The 22,333-nt window shown below is 41.3% G+C and overlaps 2 protein-coding genes across 3 annotated transcripts in view; one reads left to right on the top strand and one right to left on the bottom strand.

The window, feature by feature from the left end:
• Positions 1–960: 960 nt before the first annotated feature.
• On the top strand, positions 961–3,151 carry dut (deoxyuridine triphosphatase). Its single transcript, XM_080884236.1, has 6 exons — positions 961–1,392; positions 1,556–1,647; positions 1,815–1,859; positions 1,960–2,034; positions 2,514–2,584; positions 3,020–3,151. The coding sequence occupies exons 1-6, from the start codon at positions 1,223–1,225 to the stop codon at positions 3,074–3,076; spliced, it is 510 nt and encodes a 169-aa protein (XP_080740362.1). The 5' UTR covers positions 961–1,222; the 3' UTR covers positions 3,077–3,151.
• A 1,016-nt stretch (positions 3,152–4,167) lies between these two features.
• fbn1 (fibrillin 1) overlaps positions 4,168–22,333 on the bottom strand; it is a 73,277-nt gene continuing 55,111 nt past the window's right edge. For both annotated transcript variants that reach the window (XM_080884234.1, XM_080884235.1), the window contains exons 42-67: positions 22,001–22,123; positions 21,752–21,910; positions 21,586–21,657; positions 21,371–21,496; positions 21,151–21,273; positions 20,292–20,417; positions 20,094–20,210; positions 19,877–20,002; positions 19,662–19,781; positions 18,988–19,113; positions 15,360–15,512; positions 15,175–15,237; positions 14,963–15,082; positions 14,753–14,872; positions 14,548–14,670; positions 13,892–14,023; positions 13,680–13,805; positions 12,859–13,065; positions 9,471–9,596; positions 9,131–9,253; positions 8,525–8,641; positions 6,604–6,732; positions 6,388–6,507; positions 5,700–5,931; positions 5,451–5,622; positions 4,168–5,029 (exon numbers count right to left, since the gene is read on the bottom strand). In XM_080884234.1, coding sequence (XP_080740360.1) covers positions 4,643–5,029; positions 5,451–5,622; positions 5,700–5,931; positions 6,388–6,507; positions 6,604–6,732; positions 8,525–8,641; positions 9,131–9,253; positions 9,471–9,596; positions 12,859–13,065; positions 13,680–13,805; positions 13,892–14,023; positions 14,548–14,670; positions 14,753–14,872; positions 14,963–15,082; positions 15,175–15,237; positions 15,360–15,512; positions 18,988–19,113; positions 19,662–19,781; positions 19,877–20,002; positions 20,094–20,210; positions 20,292–20,417; positions 21,151–21,273; positions 21,371–21,496; positions 21,586–21,657; positions 21,752–21,910; positions 22,001–22,123 — 3,668 coding nt within the window. In that variant the 3' untranslated portion in view covers positions 4,168–4,642. The remainder of the gene's footprint in view (positions 5,030–5,450; positions 5,623–5,699; positions 5,932–6,387; positions 6,508–6,603; positions 6,733–8,524; positions 8,642–9,130; positions 9,254–9,470; positions 9,597–12,858; positions 13,066–13,679; positions 13,806–13,891; positions 14,024–14,547; positions 14,671–14,752; positions 14,873–14,962; positions 15,083–15,174; positions 15,238–15,359; positions 15,513–18,987; positions 19,114–19,661; positions 19,782–19,876; positions 20,003–20,093; positions 20,211–20,291; positions 20,418–21,150; positions 21,274–21,370; positions 21,497–21,585; positions 21,658–21,751; positions 21,911–22,000; positions 22,124–22,333) is intronic.

The following is a 22,333-nucleotide window of genomic DNA, read 5'->3' as shown; positions in this document are numbered from 1 at the left end:
GCTGCTGTGACAGCAAATTAAATTTATATTTAAAAACATAGGCAAGGCAAGGCAAGGCAAGTTTATTTGTATAGCACAATTCAACAACAAGGTGATTCAAAGTGCTTTACAGAGACATTAGAAACAAGAACAAATAAAAAGCATGATTTAAAATTGATTAAAACAAGCAAATAAACTAACTAACTAATTAACAAACAAACAAACAAACAAACAACAGTATATAAAATCAAAACAGATAAAATCAGAACAGTAGATAAAATCAGTAGTTAAATGTAAGTTTTGAAATTTAAGCTTAAAGTGTGGATTTGGTGCTTTATTCAAATGCAGCTGAGAACAGGTGAGTCTTCAACCTGGATTTAAATAAACTGAGTGTTTCAGCTGATCTGAGGCTTTCTGGGAGTTTGTTCCAGATATAAGGAGCATAAAAGCTGAAAAACATACCCTATCAACCAGAACTGGGTTGCGAGTCGATACGACGAAGAGTATATAAATCGTGTTTCGTTTCTTGGTTCTAGCCTATCAAATCGTTTGCGTACTTTATACGCTGCTGAAGCTTAGAGCTGCTCCGAGACACGGGGGGGAGTGCGGCGTTCGTGAACCTGAGAAACCTGCAAAACGAAATTATTAACAGTATGGCCCGAATACTGCTGAAGGACTTTCAACTATGCTCGCGGGTTTTTAACGCTGCTCCGCGTTTCTTGGGGAAAGAACTGCACTTTCAAATGACAACTAAAAATAAAGGCAAGCAAGAAATTACGAGCGATAACACCACCATGACCGACACGCCAGGAAGTGCTTAGTGGCATTAGCTTTGCTAGCCTGCCTAGCGTTTTGTAACTGTCTGCTTTGGTTTGGTCATGTTCTTTTCTTTCTTGTTTGTCGTGTTCGAACCACGTAAGCGAAACAGTCATTCTGCTTTGTTCGGATATATAATGTATAAGGCTTATGTCAACGATTTCCTTTTTGTTTTTGTAGGCTGATATATTTTTCCACCGGAAGTTCGAAATATTTATATTAGTAACTCTCGCGAGAAAACTCACGTTAACTACTTTGACTGAACGCGGGAATCTCATACAAATAATCTCGCAGACCCGGGAACACACTGAAGCAGATTGTTGGTGGAAGTTTGTAGTGTCGTCCTTTAATTATCAATTACTTAGTTTTTAGTAGGTTTTAATTTTTTATTGTACTGTAGGTTTTTAATTGTGCATACTTTGCCAACATGCCCGTCCTAGAAGTTACAGATGCTTCTGCAGTTTCTCCATCAAAGAGAACAAAGACAGAAACAAACCCTGCAGAGGAAAGACCTGTCCTCAAATTTGCAAAACTTTCTGAACATGCTACGACCCCGACCAGAGGCTCAGCTAAAGCAGCAGGTTATGACCTCTACAGGTTAGTAACTCTTTAAACTGAAATTGTTAGGTTAGGTTCACTAGATGCCTAATTTGTGACTGTTGATGTGTGTGCATGTATATTTAAGTCTGATTGTACCTTTAACTTAAAGTATTATTTTAAAAATGCAGATACGCTTACCTTTACTGTCTTTACTTAACAGTGCGTATAATTACTCCATTCCTCCTATGGATAAGGCCATTGTAAAGACAGACATTCAGATAGCAGTTCCACATGGCTACTATGGGAGAGTTGGTGAGTGTCTCTCTGCTATTCAATTTTTATTTGTTTTTGGGGTTTTTTAATTTTATTTTATTTGAGTTATCTGTTGTGTGAACTCGTGTTAGTCTTTCCTGTTTGTGCACCAGTTGTAAAACACCAGGTCGCCTGTAACTGTCTTTTTGTGGTTTTTCCCTCCCCAGCACCAAGATCTGGACTGGCAGCAAAACACTTCATTGATGTTGGTGGTGAGCTAGCTAGCTATCTGACCTAATCATTGCAAGTTAACCCCAGTAGTGTACAGACATGACATTTTAATTTGTGTTATGTGTCGCATGTTCTCCTCAGCTGGAGTTGTAGATGAGGACTACAGAGGAAATGTTGGTGTTGTGCTGTTCAACTTTGGCAAAGAGACGTTTGAAGGTGAGTTATGGTGACAATAATGTATATTGTCAGTCTTTCATAACCACAGTAACCAATGAAAGTAATCAGATTAGGGGATGATATCCATGCGCTCCGCTTAATATAGATGCAGTATGGTACGAAAGTAGACTTGGATACTTTAAAAGAATGATGCAATTATCAGCTATTATTTATCAGTAAAATTTGTGATTTAAAAAAAAAAAAATTATTGGTATTTGTGTGAAAGACTATTTAAGCTATTGGCTTCACTTTGAAGACCAAAAAAAGGTCTAAAAGTGATCTGAGAATGATAAATTGAGCTTCACATATATTGCTTATATTTCATTTAAGACAAAAAATAAATAATATTTTTACTGTTGACACTTTTCAGCCTATTGGAGCTTAATAATGAAAGTATACACATAAACGCTTGATATGAATACTTTTATCGATCAGTCAGATTTAAAGGTTATCTCATCTGCTTCCTTTTAACCTTACAGTGAAAAAGGGCGACAGAGTTGCTCAGCTGGTGTGTGAGAAGATCTGCTACCCAGATCTGGTGGAGCAAGAGGTAAATTCAAAGTTGAGTTTATTGGGTAGATCTAATTAAAACCGGTGCAACATAGATGGTCATGAAAAGATGCGAAGCTTCAGCTGTGTGGCTATTAGAAGCTGCCATTTTTGGTTGCTCTTGAATTATTATAGGCTATTCTACTTAAAGATGTCTAGGCTTATGTCTGTGAAACAAAATGAACGTGAACAGCACTACAAGTGACACAGAAATTGTCATAAAGCTGAATCTCATCCTCTGAGTTTCAGAACCAGAAAATTAGTCTTCTTTAAGGTTGCTTAAAGAAGTCGCTTTGTGTTCAGAGTAGGAAAAAGAAAACTATGTAGAAATAATAAAGGTTTAATAATGCATTTGTTTTCTTGTGTATTTCTTCAGATTAGTTTTAGTCTTTAAATCCAAGTGTTTGCCTTTATTTATTTATCTTTTCTGTTTTAGACACTCGATGAAACAGACCGTGGCGCTGGAGGTTTTGGATCAACTGGAACCAACTGAAACCCTCATGTGTTTTTAAAATATGTTAGTCTTAACTTTGATAAAATAAGAAATAAAGTTTTGTTTTATATTTGAGTCTAGAGTTTTGCTGGGACTTAAAACCATGCGTTCCTAGTAAAAGTTCACTAAAGTTATAAATTCTCAACAAAGCTATTCTTCCATATGGCCACATGGGGGCAGTCATACACAAGAATGTAATCTGCTCTATTTCATCCGCCAGAGACTTGGTAACTTCCCTTTACTTAATACAGACGTGTGCAGAAAGAGGACATATAGGTGCCTGCTCAACTTGGTTACAATGGTAATACAAATCAGATAAAGGGGGGGAAACACAGCAGTGAGTACATGTACTCCAAAAATGTTTTTATTGTGAATTTACATCTAAACCCTCACTGATGTGTACATGGAACACAGACTGGTGTCAGGCTGGTCCATTGCAATGCAGCACTGATTTTGACTTGTGAGAGAATATGTGGCCATGAAGACCTCAGTGCATAATCATGAAGGCCCAGGTTTGGCATCATCAATGTGTTTTGTGTGTGCGTTTGTGTGTGTGTCTGTATGTATACACAGTTTACAAAGGAAGTAGTTGGTCATTATAAGCACCATTACAACCCCTTCCCCTCTATTCCAGGGACTTCCTCTAGTTTACAAAAGCTTCATAGATTAAAAGTGGCATTGATTATTACAGTATAAACACAATTTACATGTAGTATAGAGGAGAGCAGGCAGGCTATGAAGCTAGCTGTTACTGTTGCAAAGACACGAAACCTTCAGAAAGGCCAATGGGATTGTGCCTTGTTCACTACTGAGTGCATTCAAAAGTCTATGTGGATGTGTTGCTAGCACCAGTAAATATGAATTATTCTAGTCAGTAGGAAAATGGAAAAGCATAGTTCAAAAATACGCGGTAGGAGTTGTTCAACCTCCGACATAGCTACATCTCAATAGTCCACAATGGATTCCTCTCCTCTCCTAAGCCTTATTTGGGGAAACAAAGAAATGTGTGTATCCAGGTTTGATAGTCATTTACCTGAGGGGAGGAAATGAATTTATTTCAGACTATTGGGACTCGCCTCTTTCTTTTTATCCCCCCGCCACTTAAGCTGAGTTCTAAGAAAACAAACAAACTTGGCCCTTAGAGCTTTCTGCAGTCCACAAGCCCTTCAATGCGGCATCCGATTCCACATATCATTATACAAGATTAAACCATACAATTACAAACCCTATCCACACCCTCTAGTGCTTTAAACGCAGCTGGAGTGGTGTGTCGGGGTGATATGCTTTTTATTTCGACTGGAATCTTTCACACCTTCGGTGGATACTTTCCACAGAAATTGTACCTATGATATGCAGAATCATCTTTGGTGATCAAATGACACAGAACAGTCCATCCCCCCCACCCCCGTCTTGTCTCTTTGGTGGCGAGCCCTTAGAGTGAGTAGACGTTAACCCTTAGCTGCTGAACCAGAGTCAGAAATGTTTGGCCTTTTTCAGGAGGGACTGTGAGCTTGACACTGGATTAGCAGCTGCTGGCAACATCCGCCTCTCTCAGTCTTGTGATGGTTAATGGAGCATGATCTGCACCCTCATCTTCAGTATGTCTCCCAGCTGTCCTGTGAGGTAGTCTTTATCATGTTGGTCCTCCAGCTCAGCCAGCTCCTTCTTCCTGTAGAGGGGCATACTGCTGATCTGAAGGTAGTATGCGCCTGGCACGAGGCCCTTCTTCTTGCTCAAGTGCAGGTAGCTGACACCCTCCCTCTGGTTGATTTTAAAGTAGCCTTCCTCATTCCCGTAGTCGATGCTGTAACGCACATGGTCGCTCAGTGTGCTTAAGGCCGGGGTAAACTCGAGGATGTGGTCGCGGTTACTCAGGTCACTGATGTTCAGGTGGAACTGGAGAGTGTCTTCGATGTCCACACTGGCCAGGCTGACCGCCTCTGTCTCAGTTAGCTGCAAAGAGAAAATGTGGTCTGGCTGAGTTTAGAGGCTAAAGATGTCCAATAGTAAAGTCGTGTGCAAACACAGCAGAGTGAATCTGTGAATCAGTGTTAATTAAAGTCTGACTAGACGCTGGAGACATTATGAAAAAAAAAAGACTTGTAATCAGTTGGTAGATCTGTCATTTAATACTGATTTTCACAAAGTTGTTCCTTTTTTTACATGAAGGTTTTGGTCCCATTTCTGTTACAAGGCCTTTCCCTGCTATAGAGGGGAAAACTCTTTGTAAGAAATCAGGGACCTTCATTTATTTATTTTATTAAGACTTAAAGTAGTGAAATATAAACGTAGTGTCTCTTATAGAATCCATCAACTTTTCAAAACCTTCAATTTCTCTTAAAAAAATACAGGGGACAGTGGGCTTCATACATACCTGCATGTCTTCCAGAGGATTTTCCTGTGTTGAGTTAATGCTGCGACGTTTGCGTCCCTTCTTGGGATAGCCATTGATTTTACATTCGTAGCAGGCCTCGGGTGAGAGGGAATTATCCTCCATTTCACTTCCCTGTCCAGGACTTGTGAAGCCCAAACCTGTGACGCAGTGTCTGAAAGCAAAAGTAAAGCCATCAGTAACCTATAAACACAGAGGAAACGTTACCACCGCATTCGCTCGTTTACTTACCCTTGTCCTGCACGGAAGTACCCAGGTGGACATCCACATAAGTAGCCTCCATCCGTGTTTGAACAGCCAAACTTGCATGGGTTCTGGCTCGTGGAGCACTCGTTGATGTCCGTGCAGCCTCCGCTGGTCTGCTCGTAGTTAAAGCCGGTGGGGCAAAGGCAACGGAAACTCCCCAGGGTGTTGTGGCACGACGCTCCCCCGCAGATCTGGCTGTTCAGGCACTCGTTCTCATCTGGGTCACAGGAAGTTGACGGGAAGTAAACAAACATGGGGTCATTCCAGTTAAAAGAGACAAACAATACTGGGAAAGCCTGCAATGAATGTCGTAAATATGTGCAGACATTCAAACTAAAAAGAGATTTAACTAACCACCACTTGTTTATTCGGCGGTGCACACATCAGGACACACACAGTACATATAATTGCTTTCTCGATAACTTAGCTATTCCTACTTATTTTACATACCAAATGCATTTTTGATGTTACCCTACCTTTTATTTGATTTTTTACCTACTTCAATCGTTCATTAGCACTAACACAATAAATTGAGAAGATTTTCTAATAAAATAGACTCTATTGGAGAACTTCAAGGCTATATGGTTGATATTTTAGCAACCAATTCATGAGGATGTTCCAAAATGAAAGAATTGTTATATTTGCTGTCAAAGAGGACAGCGGTATAACTTACCAACACACTGATTCCACTGATAGTGCTGCAGGTAGCCTTGGGGACAGCTGCACCTGTATCCACCTACTAAGTTCTGACAGCCATGCTGGCATCTGTGATTGCCGTCACACTCATCCATATCTGTCAAACGCACACACACACACAACACAAAATTACTCAGAGTCTTTTCCTGTGATTAATCAGCTGATGCTGGGTTGGAACAAATTGTTTTTAGACCTTCGCAGGTTTGTCCGCTAGGATCTAATGAGAATCCCCGCTGGCAATCGCAATTGAAGCTGCCTGGCGTGTTCTGGCAGACGCCACTGGAGCCGCACAGATTGGGGTCTGTTGCGCATTCATTGTTGTCTGCATGGACAAAAAGGGAAGGTTCAGACAAGGGTAAAACTGGAAACATGGCATAAAGGCTCATTACCCTGATTTGGACTTGCTGAGTCAATAAAAATTCATTCACAGTTGGCACCGGCCTCTAAAAATAGGTCAGGTTACTGTAAACTCTTGGTACAAACTGTCTTGATGTCTGAAAGGGGTTCAAGAATAAAATCCCTAATCAGCTGAACGAAGATCAGATCAGAAGTGGCAAAAACAAATATTTAAATTTGAATTCTTGACCTTGGGAATAAAAGAAAAGCCAGCGCTCGTTAACAAGAGTTTTCGGGGGAAAAAATGTAGAAGTGGGTGTTTGAGAAACAGGTTTGATTGTTGTGATTGGAATCTGTGTAAATCTGAACACAACGTTGAAGTTCATGCTGGGAAACAGAGTAATCTCTAAATCTCAGCTTTTAAATGTGTTGTTATTTTTCACAGTTGGTTGAGATTTAGAAAGACTGCTAACACGTTTGCAGTTTAGCTTTCCATTTGAAGAAACAATCAGTGCGTGGGACATAATGCTAAAGCATAGCAGGATAGTCTACTTTGTCCCCAGGCAACCCAACTATGGGTTCCAAAGCTGATTTAAAGTGGACACGTTATGATTTTCCTTACTGGTGTCAGTGGATGTAAAGTATTACAGTTGTGGATTCATGCTAAACACGGGTAGAGATTCACATAATAAAATCTGTGCATGTACAAGCAAACCGCATGTTAGTAAATGCTCAAACTGTTTTATTTACTCTTGTTTCTGTAAGATGTCAAGGACATTGGATATTCTTAATTTGGTTGGTGATTATAGCAGACACACCCACCCACTGTTTATGAGGGGCAGCCAATTACAGGAAAGATGGCTTAAAGGGAAAGGATCAAAATGGCTTGATTGAAAGAGGGGTCATTTAAAACAAAGATTGTGTCGACACGTGAAATGACACAAGCTAGTCTAGCAGAGTTGAAGAACAAAAAAAATGATGGCGCTGGACATGCACAAAATAGATGTGCTGGGGAGAGAAGAAGAGTAGCATCTATAATATGTCTGGAAACGGCCACTACTTTCCCCACTGAACAGCTTGTTTGATGAGCATCCACCTTAGTGAATCACACATATGACTGAAATAAGGAAAAACAATTTAGGTCAACTTTGAAGCATATTTGGAATCTACAGCCAAATGACACTATCCTCCTATGACTCAGAGGTTCATTTTGTACCACTTTCTCTTAAATATTGGCAAACAGCGATCATAGTATGACTGGAACAACAGCTTTACGTCACAGTCATGTTTTTCCCAGCTCATTGCTCGTAGACTAACAGCACATCCACACCTGCTGTGTGCCATTTGGGTTACACTCTAAAAAAAGCCAAACCCGAGGATTCCCTGACACTGATTTGATGTGAGGTCTCGGGTGCCGTTTTATGGTCTGGAAAAAAGGCTTGGAGTTGTCATGGCGATCTACTGCAATGTTCCATAACAAGCATTGTTAAGCTGCCATGACTACAAACCAGACCGGCCTAATAAGATCAGTGTGATATCCGCCAGAGTCCATTAACATTTAATGGGTATATAAAGAAATAGACAAAACAGTGCTTCCCGTGTCTATTATGAGCTGGGCAGGATGACACTTTAAAAAATTCTTCTTTGAAAAGACCAACAGTCTGTGTGAAATCCTATTCAGACTACACAGGCAGTTTGATTAAAGACAATTCAGAATTTAAAGGGAAAAAATCACCGGATGTTGTATACGACTGTGTAGACTGTATATGTGTTTTTACCAATGCAGGCAGTGTGATGCTGGGTGAAGCCAGCAGGACATTTGCAGGTGAAGCCACCGATGGTGTTGACGCATAAGAACTGACAGTTGTGCTGTTTGGTCGAACACTCATCCAGATCTGTAAACAAGAACAACATAAAGAATGAATTTCCCAACTGAACCTATTTCATACTTCATAGTTAAGATACAGGGGTCGCAGTCATCTAAGACTACTACTTGCTCTACTGTATGTGGACTGCTCTTTTTCAAGCAAATTCCAGTCCTTCTACAGTCACTGACCTACAAATGAACTAGACACCGGAAACATAGAGGGGTACTGTAGAGGGGGAAGCTAAAACTATGGTAAATAAAGAACACTATGAGCACTATTTGTTTAGGCGTATAAACACGCCTGATAAACACAGATACAGAGAGATGCACTGTGTCAAAGGCAAAGGGCACACTTGCAGTGAGCATTTAAAATTGAGCATCTTAGGACAGCAAGCAGAACGCAGAATGTAGCAGCTCCAACCTGGAAACTAAATCAAGCATGAAAATCGCTGAACTCAAGTGATGTGACAACCATTGGGCTTAATTGCGGGCTTCTTTTGGTGCTTGTGCAAGTTACCTCTGCAGCTCTTTCCATCCTCCTGAAGGATGTATCCTCGGGGGCAGGAACAGAGGTACCCTCCCTCCGTGTTCTTACAGATAAAGTTACAAGGCTTTGGTGCCTGTATGCACTCATCCACATCTAGAGGGAGAGGCAGAATGATTCAAAATAAAGAAACAGATCCTGTAGCCAGAAATTCCATAAACAGAGATCATGAGAAAGACAGACCCGAGCTGCATTTTTCATAGGAGTGGTGTGGGAAGTCCACCCACATAGTTTGGGTTCTTTACTAGACAGCAGGAATGAGAACGAGAGGTTTCAATTCTGTGTAAACACTGGAGGTGAATTTAAGCCTTACCCACACACTGCGTGCCAGTGATGTCAGCAGTGTAGCCAGGTTTGCAGATGCAACTGTAGGAGCCCAGACTGTTGATACACTGACCATTCCTGCACAAGTTCCCCATCACACGGCACTCATCGATATCTGGACAGAAATGAGAAACGCCAGCTTACTTCAAGTTAGTTCAAGATTTGGTTTCTTTCAGATTTTGACAATAATTACATATCAAAAGACCGAATAGTTCCACAAAAGTTGGAGGAAATATCTGTTATGCGTTCTTTTATGCACCATCAATTAAAAAATGTATTTCGGGTATAAAATCACTGATCTTACAAATTTTGTTAACCAGAAAAAAAGTTAATGCTTTGCAAGTGATGTCAACACAGATAACAACAACCATCTTATATTATTTAACCTTCACTACTCATAATTGTCTGGTTTCTGGTTTACATACACGCAATGGCAGTTTTAGAAAAATTAATCACTGGCCCCATTTTTAGGGCCTCAACTCATCGTATTGTGTCCCGTATTGTGTTTTTTGCACTATTTTGCAGCGTTTGAGTTAGAGATGGACCAATCCGATATTACATATCGGTATCGGTCCGATACTGACGTAAATTACTGGATCGGATATTGGCGAGAAATAAAAATTGTAATCTGATCCATTAAATATAAAAAAAAAAAGCACCTCACAAAACTTGCGACATGGCGTAACTCGGCTCATAACCGTAGCACGTCGGAGCAGTGTGCTCACGTGATAGAGCGGCTGTGTGTATTTGTAGCCTCGCTACCAAACTAGCATTTCATCTCCAAGGAAGTGATCCCAGAGAGAAGTAAAGCAAGTGTGTAAGTTCATCTCTGAATGTTTGTAAAGCATTCCAGCGTTAAGCTTAACAACCGATATATGGAGCGACTGCCTCTTCTCTCTCCCTCCCTCTCCTGTTGCTACTTCAATCGTGAAACTGATTAATGATCAGCTGATCGGCTTTTCTGTCGCCAGTCCGTCTCTCTTGTTCGTTCATCGCCCACTTCGTGCCAGAAAGAGGAAACCAGCGGCTGAGCAACAGCAGCACGTTTAACCTTGATAAGCTGTTGTTAGAATTTATTTAATATTACTTTCTACACCAGGATCTTTTTCTACGTAGCTGACGGCTGGTAACTGTGCAGGGGCGGATCTAGCAAAGTTTAACCAGGGGGGCCGATAGGGCATGAACAGGGAAAAGGGGGCACAAAGACATACTTTTTTTTCTTATTCTCATTTTAAATGTCTAGCTTTTAATAAATAATTATCTGAATCTTACACCCAAAGTTTTAATCTGAAGTAAAATGTATAGAAGTCCATTACTGTATATAGTAACTGTTAAGTCTAATATACCCTAGTAAGCTATACTACTTTTTCCTTTGGGAAGGTACCATCTGTGCAGTCTGCAGTTCTGTTGAAGAAAGATGTTGAATCTATTTAATTATTCTTGAAAATAAATTTATTTCTGTGCATTTTTTTACCACACTGCATCAAATTAAAGCTGATTACGCCGATTAAGCATCATGACGTGGGGGGTGGTTCCCTATTTTTTTTTTGTTGGGAGTTTACAACCCTATTAGTTAGGTTGCTTAATATTTCTGCTAAGTACTATTTAAAACACCAGAATAGGGAGGATAAAGTAGGTTTAAGTTTATTAGATTGTTCAGTATTGCTGAACTATGAAATATTTTGGGTGCAGTGTATTTTTACATACAGGTATAACAGAATAGCTTTAGTGTTGTTGTTTATTTAAACTTGAGTATGAACTTACACAAAATGCAGCAATATATTAAAAAAAAACAGTTTTATTGATTAAAAAACACACTATTCATATCGGTACCGGCAGATATCCAAATTTATGATATCGGTATCGGTATCGGACATAAAAAAAGTGGTATTGTGCCATCTCTAGTTTGAGTGCGTGTGTGTAATTTTTTATGTCTGTAAACACGATAGCTTGAAAAGTTTTGAATGACTTCTGATAAAACTTGTAGGAGTGTAGAATGGGATCATGTTAACAGTCTATTAAAATTTGGCTTACAACCACCAAGGTCGTCAAGGCCAAGTTCACAATTTACTGGTTGAAAATTGACAGAAAGCCTTATAACTTAGAAACAATGATCACTGACCTTGTCATTGTTATCTGTATTGACCAAATACAGACATATAGGGAATGATTAAAATAATGCTGCTTTTGTGCCTTGTAATGTCAAGGGAGTTCAGCGAGGGAGGAACTGCCTGCTGGCATATACTCACACCAACAGGGATACTTAATGCAAAAGCAGATAAAAAGATACATAGTATTTATTTTCATCGATTGATGTTTGATCACTATTTTCTCTGGACTGAAAAACTGAGTCAAAGTGTCAAAAAGTTTCTCTGTTAGACCATTTGAGGCTGCAAAATGGAGTCAGTCCCCTTTGTCTTGTGTTAAAATGCCTAAAATTAGAATTGGGGGAAAACACACACACACACACACACACACACACACACACACACACACACACACACACACACACACACACTTAGCACCTGGTACAAAAAAAAGAATCTGTCATAGATAATTTTCTACTCTGTGCTCACTGAATGGGGTGTGAATTTAGTGATAATCTACTTGTTTAGATTGTATTAAGACTCAAAGTTAAGCTTTATTAAGCCCATGTCCATTGTGACTGATAGGTGGTTGCCAACATAAACTGCTGTAAGCGGAAGCTTTCTGCTAGGCTTCACCTCAGCTAATTATAGTCACTTAAACGCCGAACCATGTTTGTGGTTTTCAATGTGGAAATCACAGAGTAACTATAAACCACAGAGTAATATTTAAAAAAAAAAATCACCAATCTCCTTGGTAACTGAAGGAAAAAATGGCACAATAGTGTGTTTATTCACCGCAGTGTGTGTTGTGTAGTTAAATATCTCTGATTACATTACCCTGATCTTCTTCACCACAAAAATTGGTTCATTTTCAGAAGGACATCAAATCAGTGTCTTCATATTTTAATAAAAATACAGATATTTGGTGCCAGTAAAGTGATAACTATATAGCACGAGGAACAGATGGGCTATACAGCTGTGTTGATGTTTTACCTTTTGGATGTTTTTTTTTTTTAATTCAACTATCTTTCAAATGATGATTGTTTATTGTTTGGCTAACTGCACAAAGTGTCCTAGAAGTTAGTGCTTCAGCTTTGGTGAGTGAAAATTGAGCATTTTAAGCGCTAATTAGAAGGTGTCTGTGTCTGTTTACAGTCGATGAACCTTGCTAGAAAAGCTAGTTAGAACTAGCTAATAACTTCACAGTGTCATCCAAATCCGGTGACTTCCAGCTCAACGCTTCTGAATTGTAGAAGGTAAATGTGGATTACTAAATACTCATTAAGCTACCTCTTCCATCAGTGGTGTACCCAGGTCCCAGAGGACACATCTTCTTGTACTGGGTCGTCCCTGGCAGGGGACAGAGCTCACAGTTGTTACCCCATCCTCTGCCCCCATCACAGCAACACTCCGACTTGGTCACTGGGACCCTGTTAGTAGAAGTCATCTGACACAGAGTGGTCAGAACCTCGGTGAAGCAGACGCCTTCACGGTTATCTGCAGGGTGAGAGAGACACACACACAGAAAGGATCGTGAGAGCGAGACAATAACAGCAAGCAGACCAAACCACCCAGACAGGGCCTGGCCTCACACAGCAGACATAAATAGATAAGCCACACTGCTATATCACTACTGTCTGTAAGGAGGAAGATAGCCATACAGTTACAAAGTCCCACTGGAGGTTTTCTCACCATGCTCAACACATAACAGCTATCCAGAGCTATACTATATATTTAGACTAGGAGGAAAGGCTTTGAGCAGTATTTCCTTGCTTCCTCCTCTGCTGATAGTAACAGACCCTTGTTTATTTTAGGAAGATTTGGATACCATCATGGTAAAGTTCAATTCCCATGGAAGCATTAAATTCAGCTTCAGCATCTGTTCTTCCAAAACACATACAGCACATTAATGTCTAAATTATTTATATTGTTAAACTATTAAGTAGCATGGATGATTTTTAATCAATTACTGTCTCTGTGGCTAGACACTGCAAACACTTGTTTTAATTATGTACTCCTAATCTCATCTATCTGGCAGCAAATTAAAGATAAAGGGGTTCTCTTCTGATGATAACCTTACAGCCTTTTTAAAGTGATGACAGTGTACATACCAATACATTCTGTCTGAGTGGGGTTGGGAATGAATCCTTGGTCACATCTGCATCGGTAACTTCCGACAGTGTTCTCACAACGGCCGTTCTTACAGATACCCGGTTTGGCCGTGCACTCATTCAGATCTAAAGCAGACAGACACACAGTGTAAAGAGGCATACTATATTAAATGTACTCAAGGTAAAACCACCTACGACACCATGATAATTACCCATGCAGCCCTCTCCACTGGGCAGCCGTGTGTATCCAGGTGCACAGATACATATATATGTACCAATCAGGTTCTTGCAGGTCATGCCTCTGCTGTCACAGTCATCTATACCATCTGCACACTCATCTTGGTCTGGAAGACAAACACCATAGTAAGAGTAAGTGGATGCAAAAGCCTCAAGAAGCCCACGTGCATTCATGCCTGTGCAACAGGTAACGTAACACAGACACTCAGACAAAGTATGCCAGAGTTTAATCTAACCACTAAATCCAACACTGAGCTCTGGATTGATAACAGGGTTGTAGTGGGGTAGTTGGTGGTCTGTTTGGAGCTGTAATGTAAACAGTGACGTTATAGACACTGACATGTTCCTCCTGACTCACCACTTCCCTCCAAATACAACTGTTGCTATGGCGTGCGAGGTATATGAGAGATCAGAGGTGTAAACAGAGACTCGGTGGGTTACAGTTGTCAGAGTGATTTAAGTTCATCCCAGACAGAGAACCCTTGAGGATCTCACAGAAACAGTGCGAGAGTGCGTTATGTAACTTTATGGAAGGTGCTGGCATGGCTTTTTGTGAGAATTTCTACCAGAGCTTTCCCGTTAATGGACCTGCGAACTCTGACTACACGGGTGAGTCATTTTACTGTTATACCTTTACACATCCTCCTGTCCTCCCGCAGCACGTAGCCTGTTGGGCATTTACACTCGTACGAACCCACTACATTAACACAGCGGAAGGCGCACAGCAGAGGATTCTGGGCGCACTCGTTGATGTCTGGACCGGAAACAGAAAAACCACAAGTTACACATTAAGACACCCATGACCTAAACGGGGGCTCAGATACAGCTTCGGATACCTTCGCAGGTCATCATTGGCCCAGGCTCAAAGCCGTCATCGCACGCACACTCAAATCCCCCAATAACATTAGTGCATGTGCCGTTTCCACAGGGATTTCCAATGTCGCACTCATTAGTGTCTGTGTTGAAGAAAAAAAACGAAAAAAGCGACTCAGAATGACTAAAAGAGCAATCAGGAGGATAAGAAAAAAGAAAATGACCTGACTGACCTTCACATCTGACTCCACTAATGTCAAGGCGGTATCCCATGGGACATTCACAGCGGAAAGAGCCGTCCGTGTTAATGCACTGGCCATTAACACAAGGATTATTGATGCATTCATCAATATCTACAATCAGAAATGTCAACACAGATTGAAATTAAATGCCACAACCATAACAGAGATATTGAAAAATGCAGATTTATTATCAGCCTATTTACCTTTTGGATGTTCATCTGGCCCACGTTGATATCCCTCGTTAGGGCAGAGATCGCGATACCCCTCTGGAACCGTCAGATGTCAAAAGTCATCAAACGTTTTGATCATGAGCTTACATGAATATGAGCGGTTTCTCACATCTATGTGTTTTGCGCAGCAGTGTCTGTTTTATGTGTAGAATACACACCCTGTCCTTTGATGGGGCAGATTTCACAGGGGTCTCCCCAGCCTTGACCTGGCATGCCGATGCAACAGCACACTTCCTTGGTAGTGTTTTGAGGTTTTGGAGCCTGACAGCGCCCATTTTCAAACTTGGTATAGCAGTAGTTCACACGGACATCTATGGGATAACACACATAGAGAAGGCAAGAACAGTGAATGGTGATAAACAGATGGATGAAATATCTAGAAGCGCAATGTCGTCAAGATAATCTATATCAAGTCAGGATCCTGTCTGGCTTGTTTTGGCAGAGGACAACTGGTTCTGAAAATCTAAAACCTTTCAGATAACTCGAGAAACTATTTGACAACCGTAAAGATTGTAAGAAAAGTTTGTTGCCTCTGAATAATTCAATAAATCAGTAAATCCATAGCTGGTTGGTTCACTATAGCCTCAGCCTGAAGAAGAAGATTCCCAGGCACAAAGATTATTTGATTAAGGCAAATATGACAAAACTCTGTTTTTTCAAACAACTCAAATTTTTTCGTGCTTTCTCAAACTGGGGTCTTGAGTCGTTATGGCAAGTTAATCACTGTGATCACCATCTTCCTGATTGTTTGTTTCTGTTGTTGGTTTCAGTCTCCTTTCATTTTCTGGAAGCTTTGCCACAAACAATTGGCTGTAACAGACAAAAGAGCTTGAGAATCAAAAATCCACATGAATGAATAATGAGCAGGCTTAGTCCGAAAATCATCCGTGACATTTCGGGAAAAGTTTGGAAAACAATCAGTCATGAGGTTCAAAAGTTACGCGCATAAATGGTCTGAGCTTGAGCAATTGGTGGTGCCAGAGTGCTCAAGGGCAAGACATGAAACTAACACAAAAGAATGAAGAAACTATTCCTAATCAGTGTGGCAGAATCCTACGTTTTTACATGAAAAATACGAAGAAGAAAATGAAAAAGAAGGAAGCTTCATTTCGGGCCCCTAAACAACAACCATGTTAAAGGTTCAGAATTAGAAACAGCTGTAGTATTATGTATTCTGCGGCCACAATGTAAAAGCTGTAAAGTCTTACGTAGTGCTTGTACCTGCGACTTGATTATTACGTCAGTGTACAAAACAGGACCTCGATATGAGAAAAAGTGTTCTTGTTTTCAACCATTTTTTAATTGTACAGACTGAAGTTGCATAATTATTTCCACTCACCAATCTGTGTGTGTCTGGTTACTCCAGGACTAAGCAGCCCCTTACTTGTAATAGGAAGCATATGGTTTCGCTCTCCTGCTAACAATGGCCTTCAGTGAACTCAACACAAATAAGCTTTCTGACCACCATAGATCACTCACACACCTGGCTCAGGAGCAAAGATCACATACATGAACACCTGGTGCTGTGAGGAGAATGTCAAAGAGTGTCACATTACTTTCCTCCATGAAACGGATTTGTCAGCCTCTCTGCGAAAGAGATTGATGGAGCTCTGTGCACAGCCCCTTGCAAGTATATGTACACATATGCACGGGTGCATTGGAATCTCCAAGTGCATATCTCCTTCATATTTTGCATTTTATAAAAGGAAAATTGTGAAATAAAGAAATTTTCTAAATAAACAAGAGAGTCGCCTGATAAAAAAAAAAAAGCTTTTAAATGAATCAACTCTTGGCTAACAATGACAGCAGGGACAACGATCTGAAGTGTGGTGACAAATATTTAATAGTTATAATTATGTTCATTTGCAAAACCACTGAAGCATTATAATTTAAAACGTATCATTAATTGGCGAGCGCTGGTGGCCAAGTGGTTAAGACACATACCAAATACTGCAAATGCAACTCCCCTAATCACTGAAATGGTTCCATCCAAGGACTAATCATGCGTGTCATCACCCTCCTATTCTCTCTTTCTGTTTTCCTACCAGTATCGATTATTGCGACGCCAGAAAAAACATGAAATTCACAGCCTCTTTCTTCACCGCATATCTGCATTTTGTGAATGATTCTGTTACCAAAGAATGTTAAACAAACATCCTGCTAATAGAGAAACTACTGATATCCTTCACACTATCTCGACATTTGTTCTTTCAAGCCACTTTAAACTTGTGAGGCTCATTTCTGGGAATGTTACTAACTGCAGTGCTGAAGCTGAGTTTGTTTTGATGGGTGGCCTCATTTTCTTTCCCTGTTTCCAGGCAATCAATAGACGCCAATGGGAATGACATCAAAAGCATCACTGTGGCACCTATGCTGTCACAATATCTGTCACAAATGATTATACATACAGATTAAATTTAGAACTGCACAGAGCACAGTGACAGTGATCACTAATAAATCATTGATGTCAAAGAACCTCAGTGACCATCAGCGATGCACAAAATCACAACAACAGTCACCTCAAGTCGCTCTATGCTGCAAGATAATCGCTAAAATAATACAGAGAAAACCCAAACAATCAGACGACCCCCTTGGCAACAGTGGGAAAGAGAAACTCCTTTTGACAGGAAGAAACCTCCCGACAGAACCAGGATCAGGGAGGGGCAGCCATCTGCCACGATGGGTTAGGGTGAGGGGAGGGAGCCAGGAAAAAGACACACTGTGGAAGAGAGCTAGAGATTAATAACAAATAATTATTGAAGTCAAAGCGGAGTTTGAAAACAAATAGTGAGTGAAAAAGAAACACTCGGTGCATCACGGGAAGCCCCCCAGCAACCTAGGCCGACTGCAGCCTATCAAAGGGAGCTAGTTCAGGGTCACCTGACCCTAAAAGCTTTATCAAAAAGGAAAGTTTTTGGATGTGAGTAGAAGGATTTTAAACTTGTTTTTAGATTTAACTTTCTACTCGTTCTTGTCCCCGTCAGTACTCTCTCTGCTATTGCATACGCAGGCTACATAACTCTTCTTAACTTGTGCTGCTTTAACACTATATTGCATAATGCCATAATCCCTTTTGTGGCCGAGAACTACGTCTTCATTCATTATTGTAGCATTCATGTAAAATACAGATGTCACGGAGGAGAGCGGTTAGCACAAATAAATTTAGGCTTTGCGGTCAAATCTAAATATGTACATCTATTCCAGTCTGCTAAATTATGAAGAGTATAATCTAAAATAAAACAATGTTATTCCTCAATGTGTTAAAGGGCTGTTTTGGGTTATGCAGCTATAGAAACTATACGTGCATTTTGGAAATCTCACCATCATCAGTGTTTTCTCAGTAATACACACAAACCACAAACTAATTTACTGCCAGTGTTACTCACTTTCCACCAAACTCCTCCTGTTTATCCCCTAACCTTCAGTCGAACGCTTCTGGTGATGTCATCACTTCAGTGTTTGGAGAGGGAACTCCCTAGCAGAGGACTCAGCGCACCCCCACCCAATCCAAAATACACACATATACTGTATAAACACACACACACACACAAGTGAGGAAATGGAAAAGTGATCTGTTCAGAGCCACCCTTGGCCTTGTTGAGGCAGCAGCAGCAGAACCAGCTGGAACACAGTGTGCTATCATGAAAGAGCAGGAAAAGCCGGACACCACTGGCTGCTGCTTAGTCTCCACTAGTGCTCACTTTTCACTGTAAAAGCAAACGCATGCTATAATTTCATAGCTTCTTTTCCCATCCTTCTCACTCCCACACGTGCACACACAGTTACCTATACATCTCCGTCCAGACGCAGAGAGCTGGAAGCCTTCAGGGCACAAGCAGGTGAAGCTTCCTTGAGTGTTAGAGCAGGTTCCATACTGACAGATCTCAGGTGACTGGGCGCACTCATCGGTGTCTGACATAAAAGAGAGAAACAACATTGTGAACCTCATTAAATGACATTTCCAGTTGTTTAAACCATTAGAAGCATTCCAGTTTCCAGTATGTCACTGCACATCTAAATGTCAGTGTAATCTCGCACGTGAATAATTGCACGAAGGCAGTTGCCTCACTGTTACATGTTCACTTATCACAATAACCAGCTGCTGTGGCTGCTTCTGATGCTGAGAATTCATAGCTGTTCCTCCCTTCGTCTAGGAACTCAGCACAAAGCAGGAATGTATTGAAGTCTCCGGAATATCTCCTCATCAGCCCCGCTATACAAACAATCCATGTTTTTTGGCTCAGCCTTATTCTCACATGTGAAAGGAAGAAAAAGGGGGTCTGACGAAGCTTCCCCTCCTCTGGTGCACTCCAGTAGAGCTGATCTAAGCTAGTCTAAGTTAGATGTTAGCAGAAATTCACCTCTATGTGCATTTTTTTTGCTTCAGTAATTCTTGTTTTTCACCTCTCAGTTTTTTTTTTAACCACAACACGGAATGAATGGGATTTATGACGCTCTACCTTCACAGGTTTCCTCATGAAGGTGGTAGCCAGGTGGGCAGATACACCTGTAAGAACCATCCAAATTCAGGCAAGTTCCTGCACCACATGTGCCTGGATTCACTGCACATTCATTAATATCTGAAGAAAAGGGATGATATAAATGTACATATTATAGAACATATCTATATCATAATTAGATCAATATCAAAAAAGGACAAACAGCATTTCCTTACCTCCACACAGTCTGCCGTCTAAAGTGAGCTCATAGCCATCATTGCACACACAGAGGAATGTGCCCACTGTGTTGACACACTGCCCGTTTCGACACAAGCCCCTCTGCGTCGCACACTCATCGACATCTGCTCGGCACACAGGCAACACAACAGTTAACACAGATGCTATGGCTCTTCTTCTTTTTCACTTTTTCTTTACTCACGTCCACACACGCACCTATGCAGTCGCTGTTGTGCGAGTTTTGAAAGCCAGGATAGCAGAGACAGTTGTAGGAGCCTACGGTGTTCTTGCAGGTCCCGTTTCCACAGGGCTGTCTCTCACACTCGTCCACGTCTGAAACCAGAGAGCAGCGTCACAGTTTTATCACCTGGCAGAGGAACACCGGTGAGACTGATGGGAAGTAGCACCGCTTACCGACACACATCGACAGGTCCCGAGTTGCTTTGAAGCCATTGGGGCAGACGCAGCGATAGCTCCCCAGTGTGTCAATGCAATGGCCTGGATTGCATATACCGGGGTTCTCGTCGCACTCGTTACGGTCTGAGACAAAAGAGAAAAACAAATGTCACACTTTGAATCCATATTCAAATAGTATTTAGATATTTTATCCTCAAACAGTTACTAAAATTCATATATTTCTTCATAATACATGAAACTGACCAAACATTCTTTTGCACTATAACTCAATAATTAGACTGCATGAGGCCAGTGTAACATCATCAAGTGCAGCCTGAGCGTGTCTGGGTGTTAGGACTTGCATGAAAAGCAGGATGCCGGCATAACATTCACTTATCGTTTAGGACTCTCCAGACTGACAGCAACATGATTTAGATATGCTGTAGCACATGTTCAGCAGCTCAACACCTGCTTCACATTCTCTCCTCCTTAATAACAAGCCCACCATGAAGAATTCAGTCTCAGGCTGCCTCTTTGTGTGCTTTATCTCTGGCAAATAACTGGCCAGAATGTGCACTTCAAAGAGTTTCGCATAACCGCATTTGATAAAGCTGGAAGAAGTGAGACAGCGTTAGCGTGAGGCCACAGAAAGACCCTGTGAAGTTAGCATCTTTCTCAAGGGAATGACAGAGGGATTTCTGGCTGCTCTTTTTTGGCTAATGTTTTCTATCATTCTATCCATCTGTCCACTAATTTTGTCTCCATTTTATGCCATTACAGGAGACGACTAAACTGGAGGCTGATTATACAACTGCAGTGTAATTCGAGTGCCGCTGATACCACAAACATTTTTAGCTAATAACCAGCACATCCTTACCAAGACATTGCCCAGTGGGAGTGAAGCGGTACCCAGCTTTACACTCGCATCGGTAGCTTCCTGGCAAGTTCAGACAGTCTGCATTTTGCTGGCACACCGGTCCATTCTGACACTCATCAATATCTGACAACAAGAGGGACAGAGATGTTCATACAGCAGGCATAAATATAAAAAGACCAAAGTAAAACACAGGGATTCTACAGCAGACTGCAAACGTCACCTTCACAAATCAGCAGCTTGTCGTTGTAGATGAAGCCAATGGGGCACTCGCACCTGAAGCTGCCGATCATGTTGATGCACACTCCATTCTCACAGATTCCCGGAATTTCCCTGCACTCGTCGATGTCTGTCAAATGAACGAGAGACCAACGGCGGCGTGAGAAAAGAGAAGCGTTCCTCCTCATCGCGTAAGCGTTTCAGTGTGAAAATCTTTACCAATAATCTGTCCAGTGGTGATGTCGATGTAATATCCCGGTCTCTCGCTGCCACACAGGATCGCAAACTCATCTGAATGGACAGGAGGCACGAGTTTATACGAGTTCATCGCCACTTCCGCGTGCTGGTATATACTACGTATTTACTCTACTGTTCTAGACCTCACCGCTGCTGGGCACGGGGCACTGTTCGCAGGGTTTGTTCCACGCACGGCCGATGTTGTAGGAGCAGCAGCACATCTTTTTGGTCATGTTGAAGTTTAGCTCGCCGTCGCACGTTCCGTTGTCAGAGTAAAAGTTCCTGTAGCAGTAGCTCTTCCTCATGTCTGTGTGTGGTGCGTTTGTGAGAAATGCAGAGTTGCAGGTAACCCTAAATACGACAGCGACAATCGTGAAAACCCAGCAAGCCTACCTACCCATGCAGTTGTTCCCTCCGTTGACCTGCATGTAATCCACAGGGCAGATGCAGGTGTAGTTCCCGATGGTGTTGTAGCACTGGCCGGGGCCACAGATGCCTGGCCGTTCACACTCATTGACATCTGTACACAGAGAGAGCAGCACGGGGGAAAAAACATTCCTTCAGTAAAGGTGCCAGCTACTTCTATGAAACATATTTTGGTCCACGCCTTTAAATATATTAAATTCTTTATCAGCATTACTCCTAAAAAGCCATGAGCATGCCTATGAGCCCAGCTCATAGCTGAACAGTTCATTGACCACAAACAAGGAGGACTTGCAGTGCTAGACTT

Source organism: Rhamphochromis sp. 'chilingali', assembly GCF_963969265.1.
Source record: "Rhamphochromis sp. 'chilingali' genome assembly, chromosome: 6".
Taxonomy (NCBI): domain Eukaryota; kingdom Metazoa; phylum Chordata; class Actinopteri; order Cichliformes; family Cichlidae; genus Rhamphochromis; species Rhamphochromis sp. 'chilingali'.
The sequence above is the reverse complement of the archived record's forward strand: the minus strand, read 5'-3'. Positions and strand labels throughout refer to the sequence as shown.